Source organism: Heterodontus francisci, chromosome 9 (assembly GCF_036365525.1).
Source record: "Heterodontus francisci isolate sHetFra1 chromosome 9, sHetFra1.hap1, whole genome shotgun sequence".
NCBI lineage: Eukaryota > Metazoa > Chordata > Chondrichthyes > Heterodontiformes > Heterodontidae > Heterodontus > Heterodontus francisci.
Genome location: NC_090379.1, coordinates 113582549 through 113596797, shown reverse-complemented (window position 1 = coordinate 113596797; position 14249 = coordinate 113582549). Strand labels below are relative to the sequence as shown.

At 44.0% G+C, this 14249-nt stretch overlaps 1 protein-coding gene across 1 annotated transcript in view; it reads left to right on the top strand.

The window, feature by feature from the left end:
- Positions 1–14249, top strand: part of LOC137373519 (1-phosphatidylinositol 4,5-bisphosphate phosphodiesterase beta-2-like) — a 463682-nt gene that overhangs the window by 253350 nt on the left and 196083 nt on the right. The window contains exon 19 of the mRNA XM_068038391.1: positions 3858–4012. Within this exon, the coding sequence (XP_067894492.1) occupies positions 3858–4012 (155 nt within the window). The remainder of the gene's footprint in view (positions 1–3857; positions 4013–14249) is intronic.

Below are 14249 nucleotides of genomic sequence, written 5' to 3'. Positions count from 1 at the left end.
CCTGATACAGGAAACTCTGATACTGACCCTGGTCCTGATACAGGAAACTCTGATACTGACCCTGGTCCTGATGCAGGAAACTCAGATACTGACCCTGGTCCTGATACAAGAAACTCTGATACTGACCCTGGTCCTGATGCAGGAAACTCAGATACTGACCCTGGTCCTGATACAGGAAACTCTGATACTGACCGTGGTCCTGATGCAGGAAACTCTGATACTGACCCTGCACTTGATACAGTAAACTCTGATACTGACCGTGGTCCTGATACAGGAAACTCTGATACTGACCCTGCGCTTGATACAGGAAACTCTGATACTGACCCTGCGCTTGATACAGGAAACTCTGATACTGACCCTGCGCTTGATACAGGAAACTCTGATACTGACCGTGGTCCTGACACAGGAAACTCTGATACTGACCCTGGTCCTGATACAGGAAACTCTGATACTGACCCTGCGCTTGATACAGGAAACTCTGATACTGACCCTGCGCTTGATACAGGAAACTCTGATACTGACCGTGGTCCTGATACAGGAAACTCTGATACTGACCCTGGTCCTGATACAGGAAACTCTGATACTGACCCTGGTCCTGATATAGGAAACTCTGATACTGACCCTGCGCTTGATACAGGAAACTCTGATACTGACACTGCGCTTGATACAGGAAACTCTGATACTGACCCTGGACTTGATACAGGAAACGCTGATACTGACCCTGCGCTTGATACAGGAAACTCTGATACTGACCCTGGTCCTAATACAGGAAACTCTGATACTGACCCTGGACTTGATACAGGAAACTCTGATACTGACACTGCACTTGATACAGGAAACTCTGTTACTGACCCTGGTCCTGATACAGGAAACTCTGATACTGACCCTGGTCCTGATACAGGAAACTCTGATACTGACCCTGTGCTTGATACAGGAAACTGATACTGACCCTGCACTTGATACAGGAAACTCTGTTACTGACCCTGGTCCTGATACAGGAAACTCTGATACTGACCCTGGTCCTGATACAGGAAACTCTGATCCTGACCCTGGTCCTGATGCAGGAAACTCAGATACTGACCCTGGTCCTGATTCAGGAAACTGATACTGACCCTGGTCCTGATGCAGGAAACAGATATTGACCCTGGTCCTGATACAAGAAACTCTGATTACTGACCCGAGACCTGATACAAGAAACTCTGATACTGACCCTGGTCCTGATGCAGGAAACTCTGATACTGACCCTGGTCCTGATGCAGGAAACTCTGATACTGACCCTGCTCCTGATGCAGGAAACTCTGATACTGACCCTGGTCCTGATGCAGGAAACTCTGATACTGACCCTGGTCCTGATGCAGGAAACTGATATTGACCCTGGTCCTGATACAGGAAACTCTGATCCTGACCCTGGACCTGATACAAGAAACTCTGATACTGACCCTGGTCCTGATGCAGGAAACTCTGATACTGACCCTGGTCCTGATGCAGGAAACTCTGATACTGACCCTGGTCCTGATGCAGGAAACTCTGATACTGACCCTGCTCCTGATGCAGGAAACTGATATTGACCCTGGTCCTGATACAAGAAACGCTGATACTGACCCTAGACCTGATACAAGAAACTCTGATACTGACCCTGGTCCTGATGCAGGAAACTCTGATACTGACCCTGCTCCTGATGCAGGAAACTCTGATACTGACCCTGGTCCTGATGCAGGAAACTGATACTGACCCTGGTCCTGATACAAGAAACTCTGATACTGACCCTGGACCTGATACAGGAAACTGATACTGACCCTGTGTTTGACACAGGAAACTCTGATACTGACCCTGGTCCTGATACAGGAAACTCTGATACTGAAACTGGTCCTGATACAGGAAACTCTGATACTGACCCTGGTCCTGATACAGGAAACTCTGATACTGACCCTGGTCCTGATGCAGGAAACTCAGATACTGACCCTGGTCCTGATACAAGAAACTCTGAAACTGACCCTGGTCCTGATGCAGGAAACTCTGATACTGACCCTGGTCCTGATACAAGAAACTCTGATACTGACCCTGGTCCTGATGCAGGAAACTCTGATACTGACCCTGGTCCTGATGCAGGAAACTCTGATACTGACCCTGGTCCTGATGCAGGAAACTCTGATACTGACCCTGGTCCTGATGCAGGAAACTGATATTGACCCTGGTCCTGATACATGAAACTCTGATACTGACCCTGGTCCTGATGCAGGGAACTCTGATACTGACCCTGGACTTGATACAGGAAACTCTGATACTGACCCTGGACTTGATACAGGAAACTCTGATACTGACCCTGGACTTGATACAGGAAACTCTGATACTGACCCTGGACTTGATACAGGAAACTCTGATACTGACCCTGGTTCTGATACAGGAAACTCTGATACTGACACTGGACTTGATACAGGAAACTCTGATACTGACCCTGGTCCTGATGCAGGAAACTCTGATACTGACCCTGGTCCTGATACAGGAAACTCTGATACTGACCCTGGTTCTGATACAGGAAACTCTGATACTGACCCTGGACTTGATACAGGAAACTCTGATACTGACCCTGGACTTGATACAGGAAACTCTGATACTGACCCTGGTCCTGATGCAGGAACCTGATATTGACCCTGGTCCTGATACATGAAACTCTGATACTGACCCTGGTCCTGATGCAGGGAACTCTGATACTGACCCTGGTCCTGATGCAGGAAACTCTGATACTGACCCTGGTCCTGATGCAGGAAACTGATATTGACCCTGGTCCTGATACAAGAAACTCTGATACTGACCCTGGTCCTGATGCAGGGAACTCTGATACTGACCCTGGACTTGATACAAGAAACTCTGATACTGACCCTGGACTTGATACAGGAAACTCTGATACTGACCCTGGACTTGATACAGGAAACTCTGATACTGACCCTGGACTTGATACAGGAAACTCTGATACTGACCCTGGTTCTGATACAGGAAACTCTGATACTGACCCTGGACTTGATACAGGAAACTCTGATACTGACCCTGGACTTGATACAGGAAACTCTGATACTGACCCTGGACTTGATACAGGAAGCTCTGATCCTGACCCTGGACTTGATACAGGAAGCTCTGATACTGACCCTGGACTTGATACAGGAAGCTCTGATACTGACCCTGATCCTGATAGTGGAAACTCTGATACTGACCCTGATCCTGATACAGGAAACTCTGATACTGACCCTGGTCCTGATACAGGAAGCTCTGATACTGACCCTGGTCCTGATACAGGAAACTCTGATGCTGACCCTGGACTTGATACAGGAAACTCTGATACTGACCCTGGACTTGATACAGGAAACTCTGATACTGACCCTGATCCTGATAGTGGAAACTCTGATACTGACCCTGATCCTGATACAGGAAACTCTGATACTGACCCTGGTCCTGATACAGGAAACTCTGATACTGACCGTGGTCCTGATACAGGAATCTCTGATACTGACCCTGGTCCTGATACAGGAAACTCTGATACTGACCCTGGTCCTGATACAGGAATCTCTGATACTGACCCTGGTCCTGATACAGGAATCTCTGATACTGACCCTGGTCCTGATACAGGAATCTCTGATACTGACCCTGGTCCTGATACAGGAAACTCTGATACTGACCCTGGTCCTGATACAGGAAACTCTGATACTGACCCTATAAATCAGATGCCCCTGTCTGTGTTCTGTAAGTTATTTTGATGACTAATACAAAGAATCCTATGTTTTATCAGTAGATTCCACCCCCCCCACCCCCAAGAACCATTCATTAACTCAGATCTAATGATCGTTTCCTCTTACATTTTTCAGACATACCCATGCAGCTGAACAGCTCGTACTTTGAGTTCAATGGGCGGAGTGGCTATATTCTGAAGCATGATCTCCTGCGGCGTCCGGATAAGAAGTTCGACCCCTTCACAGCTGATCGAATTGATGTTGTTGTGTCGAACACGCTATCCATCTTGGTAAGGTTTGAACTGATTCCAATTGAATCCACTCTAGAGCAGATGAATTCACCTATCCTCACGTGGGTGACAGGGTGTTAAAGGGATCCCACTCTTCAAACACAATGCATTCTAGAAACCGTATTTTCCTTGTTGAAAACAACAGTGCAAGATCATAGTCTGGACCACCAGGTCAATCACACAATGGAACGCTGTGAGTTAAAGGGCACATCCCTAAAGTGATCCTTTCCCCATTCATGAATGTTGTGCCCCCTTCACTATTTGCAATGGATGAATAATGATACATGTGTCATTTCCATACTGTGTCATTTCCATACTGTGTCCTTCTGGCGTTGCAGTGAAGATCATCAAACCATAACCAGGGTTAAGGACATCTCCTCAGGGCTGAGGAGGAATTTGGAGTGGGAGGGGAAGGGTCCAGTTGTTTGATCCACATTGGTACCAACAACATAGGTAGCTCATGTAAGAAAGGTTTACAGTTTTTTTTTCATATATAGTAAGTAGTTTTTTTTAGGGAATTCTGTCGTAACGAGGACCAGGGAAGAAGGGCCCTAGAGTAACTGATATTATTTGATATTAAGATCTTCCAAAAGGTTTAATTTAAAGGGTTAAGTCATGGCAGAAGAGCTCAAAGCCGTGGTGCGCTCCTCGTGCTCCATGTCGGAATCCGGGAACATTTCCAGTGCCCGGGACCAGCATGTGTGCAGGAAGTGTGTCCAGCTGCAGCTCCTGGAAGCCTGGGTTTCAGAGCTGGAGTGGCGGCTGAGGACACTGTGGAGCATCCATGAGGTGGAGAGTATCGTGGATAGCACGTATAGAGAAGTGGTCACACGGCAGGCTCAAACTCCACAGGCAGGAAGGGAATGGGTGACCACCAGGCAGAGCAAGCGGACTAGGCAGGCAGTTCAGGAATCTCCTGTGGCTATTCCCCTGCAAAACAGATATACTGCTTTGGATACTGTTGGGGGGAATGGCCTCTCAGGGTAAAGCAGCAACAGCCCAATTCGTTGCACCACGGTTGGCTCTGCTGCATAGGGGGAGGAGGAAAAAGTGTGGGAATGCAATAGGCATAGGGGATTCAATTGTCAGAGGAATAGATAGGCGTTTCTGTGGCTGCAAAAGAGACTCCAGGATGGTCTGTTGCCTCCCTGGTGCTAGGGTCAAGGATGTCTCAGAGCAGTTACAGGACATCCTGAAGGGGGAGGGTGAACAGCCAGTGGTCGTGGTACACATTGGGACAAACGACATAGGTTAAAAAAAAAGATGAGGTCCTAAAAGCAGAATATAGGGAGCTAGGAAGTAAGTTGAAAAGTAGGACTTCAAAGGTAGTGATCTCAGGATTACTACCAGTGCCATGTGCTAGTCAGAGCAGAAATAGCAGGATATATCGGATGAATACGTGGTTGAAGAGATGGTATGAGGGGGAGGGTTTTAGATTCCTGGGACATTGGGACTGGTTCTGGGGGAGGTGGGACCAGTACAAACTGGACGGGTTACACCTGGGCAGGACCGGGACTGATGTCCTTGGGGGAGTATTTGCTAGAGTGGTTGGGGAGGGTTTGAACTAAAATGGTAGGGAGATGGGAACCTTTGCAAGGAGTCAGAGGAGGGGGGATCAAAGACAAGAACAAAAGACAGTAAGGGGAATAAGAAAAGTGATAGGCAGAGAAATCAAGGGCCAGAATCAAACAGGGCCACAGTGAAAAATAGTGGGAAGGGGACAAGTAATGCTAAAAAGACAAGACTTAAGGCTTTGTGCCTCAACGCGTGGAGCATTCACAATAAAGTGGATGAATTAATCGCGCAAATAGATGTAAACGGGTATGATATAGTCGGGATTACGGAGACATGGCTGCCAGGGATGGGAAATGAACATCCGGGGTATTCAGTATTTAGGAAGGACAGACAAAAAGCAAAAGGCAGTGGAGTTGCATTGCTGGTTAAAGAGGAAATTAACGCAATAGTGAGGAAAGATATTAGCTCTGACGATGTGGACTCTGTATGGGTAGAGCTGAGAAACACTAAGGGGCAAAAAATGTTTGTGGGAGTTGTATATAGACCCCCAAGCTGTTGTGATGATGTTGGGAATGGCATTAAACGGGAAATTAGAGACACATGCGATAAAGAAACATTTGTATTTATGAGTGACTTTAATCTACATATAGATTGGACAAATCAAATTAGTCACAATACCGTAGAGGAGGAATTCTTGGAGTATATACAGGATGGTTTTCTGGACCAATATGTTAAGGAACCAACTATAGAAAGTCCATCCTAGACTGGGTATTGTGTAATGAGAGAGGAATAATTGACAATCTAGTGGTGCAAGACCCCTTGGGGATGAGTGACCATAATATGACAGAATTCTTCATCAAGATGGAGAGTGATGTAGTTGATTCTGAGTCTAGGGTCCTGAATCTTAGTAAAGGAAACTACAAAGGTATGAAGTGCGAGTTGGCTATGTCGGATTGGGAAACGTTACTTAAAGGGATGATGGTGAATAGGCAATGGCAAACATTTAAAGAATGCCTGGATGAACTGCAACAATTGTTTATCCTTGGCGCAAATGGGGAAGTTAGCCAAACCATGGCTTACAAGGGAAATTAGAGACAGCATTAGATCCAAGGAAGAGGCATATAAATCTGCCAGAAAAAACAACAGATCTGAGGTTTGGGAGCAGTTTAGAATTCAGCAAAGGAGGACCAAGGGATTGATTAAGAAGGGGAAAATAGAATATGAGAGCAATCTTGCGGGGAATATAAAAACTGACTGTAAAAGTTTCTATAGGTATGTGAAGAGAAAAAGATTAGTGAAGACAAATGTAGGTCCTTTACAGTCAGAAACAGGGGAATTTATTATGGGGAACAAAGAAATGGCTGACCAACTAAATGCATACTTTGGTTCTGTCTTCACAAAGGAGGACACAAATATCATACCAGAAATGTTGGGGAACACATGGCTTAGTGAGAGAGAGGAACTGAAGGAAATCAATATTTGTAGAGAAATGGTGTTGGGGAAATTGATGGGATTGAAGGCCGATAAATCCCCAGGGCCTGATGGTATGCATCCCAGAGTACTTAAGAAAGTGGCCCTAGAAATAGTGGTTGCATTGGTGGTCATCTTCCAAGATTCTATAGACTCTGGAACAGTTCCTACAGATTGGAGGGTAGCTAATGTAATCCCACTATTTAAAAAGGGAGGTAGAGAGAAAGCAGGGAATTATAGACCAGTCAGCCTGATGTCAGTAGTGGGGAAAATTCTAGTGTCCATTATCAAAGATTTTATAGCAAAGCACTTAAAGAACAGTGGTAGAATTGGGCAGAGTCAACATGGATTTTCGAAAGGGAAATCATGCTTGCTAAATCTACTAGAATTCTTCGAAGATGTAACTAGTAGAGTTGATGAGGGGGAGCCAGTGGATGTGGTTTATTTGGACTTTCAGAAGGCTTTCGACAAAGTTCCACATAAGAGATTAGCGTGTAAAATTAAAGCGCATGGGATTGGGGGTAGTGTGTTGCGATGGATAGAAAATTGGTTGGCAGACAGGAAACAAAGAGTAGGGATAAATGGGTCTTTTTCTGAATGGCAGGCAGTGACTAGTGAGGTATCGCAGGGATCAGTGCTAGGACCCCGGCTATTCAGAATACATATTAATGATTTAGATGAGGGAACTAAATGTAATATCTCCAAATACCCCTGAATATCCAGTTCTTAGTGTGGGAGAAATTGGATTTGATTCATGGAGTACTGGCAGCATTACTGGCGAAAGAGGGAGTTGTTCCGTTGGTACGGGCTTTAATTGAACTGCGCTGGGCCCAGTGTCCTGGCAAATCAAATAACTTGGACTGTAGAGAGCGCTTTAAACTAAATCGTGGGTGGGGTTCAGGTGAGGGGAAATTGATAAAGTTTAAGAGAAAGGACAAGACAATAGTGTAGGGTGGCGATATGGGTAATTATAATGAGAGTGCGACAGGAAGGGACAGAGTGTACAAACAAAAAAGTGCACCAGCAAATAGGCTCAGAGTAGGGAAAAATGGTAAAATGACGCAATTCAAAGGCTCTTTATCTGAATGTGCAACACAGCGTTCGTAACAAGATAGGTTGCAAATAAATAAATGAGTATGACATGATAGCCATTACAGAGTCTTGGTTGTAAGACGATCAAGACTAAGAACTGGATATTCAGGGGTATTTGGCATTTCAAAAGGATAGGAAGAAAGGAAAAGGAGGTATGGTAGCTCTGTTAATAAAGGATGAGATCAGTACAGTAATGCAAAATGATCTTGGCTCAGAAGATCAAGAGCTCGAATCAGTTTGGGTGGAGATAAGACATAGTAAGGTAAAGAAGTAGCTGGTGGGAGTAGTTTATAGGCCCCCTAACAGATATTTACCCTACGCCAATTTGCTCATACTCAGGTAGTAATCCACAGATTATTACTTTTGTGGTTTTGCTTTTTAATTTAGTCCCAACTGCTAATACTCCCTTAGAAGAGCCTCTCTCTTAGTCCTAGAAACATGGAAACATAGAAAATAGGAGCAGAAGTAGGCCATTCAGCCATTCGGCCCATCGAGCCTGCTCCGCAATTCATTATGATCATGACTGATCATTCAACTCAGTAACCTGTTCCCGCTTTCTCCCCATACCCTTTGATCCTGTTCAAGAAGCTCTTCACTATTATGGATGATTTGCTGGTATATAACGACAGGCTGGTGATTCCGGTCTCACTCTGGACAGATATCGCGAAGTTTTTGTGAACTTGCCGGCCATTGAGATGCAGTGAACTGTGAATATGACTCAATCTCATCAATGAAGTTCACAGCCTCTTGAGTAGGATGGTCAACAGTAGCTCTGGATAAAGAATCTGCAGGGCAATATGGGTATCAAGAAATGCAGAGCGCGGACTCAAGTCGTCTGTCTGGTGGTCAGGAATAGCCCGAGATCTCGAAGAAATTATCTCTAACTGCCAGGTACGCACAGCGCACAGCCCAGACCAGAGAGAACCCTTATCCTGACCTAATTTTCAACCAGACTGTGGGAACGTGTAGGGGTGGATTTATTTACGTTGAATGGGAAATCCTATATGATAGTGACTGACTTTTTTTCAAGATGGATTGAACTTAAACAGTTGTACACCATGACTACTGGATCTATCATTTGAGCTTTACAAGAGATCTTTGCAACGCATGGCATTCCTGACAAAGTTGTGTCAGATAATGGACCAAAATTTGCAAATGAATACTTCATGCAATTTGTGGGAAAATGTGGATTTGTACATCTTGCAGTTCCCTGAGATATCCTCAATGTAATGGTGAAGCTGAAAGAGGAGTCAGAACTATTAAAGCGTCGTTGAAAAAAAACGAAGATTTTCAAACTGCATTCTTAAACTACAGATCTACTCCATTGCTATGTGGATTAGCACCGTCCCAGCTGTTGATGGGGAGGGAGCTCAAAACTCAACTTCCTATCCTACCCAAAAAATTACTTCCAGAGCTAGAAGTCCAGCGTTGTCAGGGAGTTCAAGACAGAGAGAAGTCTTATAGGAAACAACAAGCTCAGAATTACAATAGGAAATATCATACCAGAAACCTACCCAAGTTGATGGAAGGAGAAAATGTACGGGTACAAGACCAAGGCAGAGAAGGAGTAATTGTCCAGAGAGATAGAAATCATTAGAGATCTTATTTAGTACATACTCCAGAAGGTACAAGAAGAAATAGGAGAAACCTTATTCCTATTCCTCAAACACATCAATCAGTTATATATTAGGATGAACCAGATATTGATCCTGAAGTTCAGAGAAAACCGGATACTACGAACCTCAATGAAGACCGTCCAAGTCAACGAACAAGACTGCAGAGAAAGACTACCGAACTTCCGAGACCGACAAGAACATGATAAGAGAGAGTCGTAAAGCCTCCTGACAGATTGAATCTGTGATGTCAGATACTTGGGGGGGTTGGGGAGAGATGGGGTCATATGTAAAGTAAAAATGAATGAATGTGTGTGTAGAGAGTGGGGGGGAACAGTGAAAAAAGAGAGCGATGGGGGGAGAGAGGGGAAGAAGACACAGAAAGGGGGAGACGATGGTGGGGGACCACGGAGGGAGAAGGGGAGAAGGGGAGAGAGACAGAGAAAGAGAGACAGATAGACAGACAGAGAGAGAGCGAACAAGATCACTCCTGACCGATAGACTGGAATACTCCGCATCGGTACAAGTGTGCGGACAAACAGTGACTACTCGTGCAAGCAAAAAAATTTGCCAGGTACCTCTCAAAATCAGTGTCCAACATAGTGACAATAATGTAAGTCAATAAATTAGTCTTCTCGTTTAAAGCTTCTTGACAAAAATGCACATGTTTTTGTTTTGATTAATAGTAAGATAAAATTTTAATGCTTTTATCTTTCTGAAATTGTCTCACCAGCCCCCTATGTAAGACAAAAATTGTAATGTGGTCCCTCAAGTGAAAAGGTTGGACACGCCTGCTTCATGCCGTTAACCTTGTATTTTAAAATAAGCTTGCAGCTCGGTTATTTTAAAACACAAATTTAAAGGCTTATGTTATATAGACTCATTTTAAAATGGAAAAAGTCACTTAGGGAATGTCTCAATTCCTGTGCTCTGGCACACATTACTTTCACCTGGGACACAAGCTCAGTGACATGTTGAAAGTTGCTGGACTTTTATATCGATATAAATGTCACAATTCCGTTGCTATCCATTTGGAATTACATTGTTCCAGAACTTGTATTGAGGGGAAAACAGGCAAGAAAATCCAAGGAATCTCCAGAAGTCAGCACTGTAAGTTCCTCATGAATATAACAGTACGGTTTAATGGGACTGAGTGATATTGGAAAAAACAGCATGTGGCTGACCCATATACAATAGTTAGTAAATACAATGTAACAGATAGCTTTGATGGAACTGGCTACAATTCCTTAACAAAATCTATGCTGCATTTGCAGATTTTAAAACTGTCAGGGAAGACATAGTAAAAACTGATTATGTTTCAATGACCATATTAGAAACAGTTGTTAACTGATTTTGTTTTTGCTGCGAATTGGATTAAAGGACAAGTTTTACAAGTATGTCAAAGATCAGTAACTGCATTGTGCATTATTTACTATCCAGTTTGAGGGCATATAACCTGAGTGGCCAACTTCATTTGAAGTTATCTGTATCATTTTAACATTACATTAAAAATGCACCTTTGCTAACAGGTAAGAGATTTGGCTTGGACATAAACTGGTTAGTCTGGAATACCATCTTACAGATAGTGACTAAACATTTTGTAACTGAATAATACATGCAGTAACAACCGCTCAACTTTTTGCAGAAAAGCTTTCTGTTAATAATTATCTTGTCAGAGCTGAATCAGAATTGACAGTGATAGACTGAGATATCGACATGTGAATTTAAAAGAATCGCTTTATTGGAGGAACTGAAGGACACTCTTTATTTGTAATTGTGTTTATTTAATTTTGTCACTAGCTTTGGTGAGCAAGTGACATTTTGTCCACAAGAGATTCTGTTGTTTCTGTATTTTAGAATCCAGGACCTGGTTTCACAGCCTGTCAAGATGAATAAACTAGTCTTGGCTACCTACTGCTAATCTCTCTGTCCCTTCCTGTCCCACTCTGCTTTTCTGTTTTACATGACTCTTTTGAAGTACTATTTGCTTCACTCTATAAAATTCTCCTGACTTGGAGATCACTGCCCTTTTATTGCTGCCCTATCTTCAGACACATATTACAAGCAAGTGGAGAAGTTGCACAAACAGAGACCATCACAGGTTAAATTGTCTTGTGACAACAGCAGTGTGAGAAATGGTCCATCTTCTTATTGCTAATTTTTCTACTGCCTCATCTCAATGACCACAATAACAATACTCTCCTTGAGTTTCATGGTTTAATGAATGAATTTACACCTCTGATACAGTGTGCATATGAACATACAAATTAGGAGTAGGAGTAGGCCACTTGACCCCTCGAGCCTACTCTACCATTCAATAAGTTCATGGCTGAACTGATTTCTCCACATTCCCACCTACCCCTGATGACCTTTCACCCCCTTTCTTATCAAGAATCTATCTACCTCTGCCTTAAACATATTCAAAGACTCTGCTTCCACCACCTTTTGAGTGAGAGAGAGTTCCAAAGACTCTCAACACTCAGAGAAAAAAAATTCTCCTCATCTCTGTCTTAAATGGGCGACCTCTTATTTTTAAACAGTGACCCCTGATTCTACATTCTCCCACAAGGGGAAACATCCTTTCCACATCCACCCTGTCAAGACCCCTCGGGATCTTATATGTTTCAATCAAGTCGCCTCTTACTCTTCTAAATTCTAGCAGATACAAGCGTAGCGTGTCCAATCTTTCCTCATAAGATAGCCTGCCCATTCCAGGTATCAGAATAGTAAACCTTCTTTGAACTGCTTTCAATGCATTTACATCCATCGTTAAATAAGGAGACCAATACTGTACATAGTACTCCAGATGTGGTATCACCAATGCCCTGTGTGAATCCACAGAGGTCATCCATAAGGCCCATCTACCACCCCATAACATGATGTAGCTCTATTTTGTGAACAAAAGTAATTCACACTGGCATTGTATACTATTTTGCTTGCTAGCTAGCTAATACAGTTGTGCTGCTCTCCATTGATGTTTATATGCTTAGCTACTTTATAGGGAGAAATATGTTTTGATGGCATTAGATTGGCTATAGACTTTATATGCAGCTTAATTGCCCCCATGTCCGCGGCTGAGTCAATAATTTTGTCAAACGTCCGTGGTGCAATATATCAGTGCCGATGCCTGGATATCAGGGCAGATGACCAAAAGCTTGGTCAAAGAGGTAGGTTTTAAGGAGCATCTTAAATAAGGAGAAATAGGTAGAGAGGTTTAGGGAGGGAATTCCAGAACTATGGGCATCAGCAGTTGAAGGCACGGCCACAAATGGTGGAGTGATTAAAGTTGGGGATGTGTAAGAGGTCAGAATTGCAGGTGCACAGATGTCTTGATGGGTTGTAGTGCTGCACAATGCCAAATTGGTAAAGGGGTAGTGTTTTAGTGTTACCCCCAATGTACGCCGGCAGCATGCAAATGAGGCAGACCATGACATCAATCAGCATACAATGCTGTTTTGACATCAGCACTGCCATTTTGGAACTCCACATTCCAGCCGACACCTTCTCTCACAGCTGAACATGACATTAAGCAGCATGAAGGACCCTTACCAGCTCTATCTAAAGGGATTATCAACTACTTACAGTTAGGTTGATGGTTTATTTCTTCTGGCCATTGCTGCCATTTTACATGCTATGAGTGCTTCCTACAGTTATTCAAAGTTTCAGTAGTTTACAGGGAGTAGTCTACCAGGTGCTGAAATAGCTTTTCTGCTGACTTCAAAGTTTCTGCAGACTAGCTGCTCTCAGAAATAGGTGAAAATTACTCTTGGAATTACAAATGACTGGGGGGGATCAAGAGAGGCCATTCAGAGTAGGACAATCTGCTAGAAGAGGGAGGAGGAGGTGGGGGCGGGGGGGGGGGGGGGTGGTGGGGAGGGCTCTCAGTGGGAGGCCATATCCATCCAGAGTGTTTAGGGAGCAATTCTATTACCTCAACTTCAGCCACGACCAATACCTGAGATGTCTCTGCTCCTCGATAGAGGTTGTGACTGAAATCTATCACTTGGTGGAGCCACAACTCCAACCCCACAGCAGAGCAAGGACTGCATTGCCTGTAACTGTCAAGGTGACTGTGGTTATGAACTTCTACTCATCTGGCTCCTTCCAGGCTGCTGTTGGAGATATAAGCAACATCTCACAGTTTGTAGTGTACTGCTGTATTGGGGAGGTCACTAAAGGCTCTCCATTCAAATAGAGATAACTTCATCTCATTCCCTCTTGCCAGAGAGAAGCAGGTGGAGTGGGCATGAGGGTTTGCTAGGATTGCAGACCTCCCCATGGTTCAAGGTGCCATTGACTGCACGCACATTGTTTTGTGGGTGCCGCATGTCAACTCAGCCATGTACTGAAACCAAAAGGTTTCCACTCTCTCAACATCCAGCTGATATGTGACCATGTGCAGTGCATCATGCAGATCAATGCCTGGTGTCCTGGCAACAGTAATGATGTGCTCAATCTGGCATAATCTGCAGTGCCAGCTGTATTTCATCCACCACAGCAAATGGTGGCTACTGGGCAACAAGGAATATCCGCTGACAACATGGCTC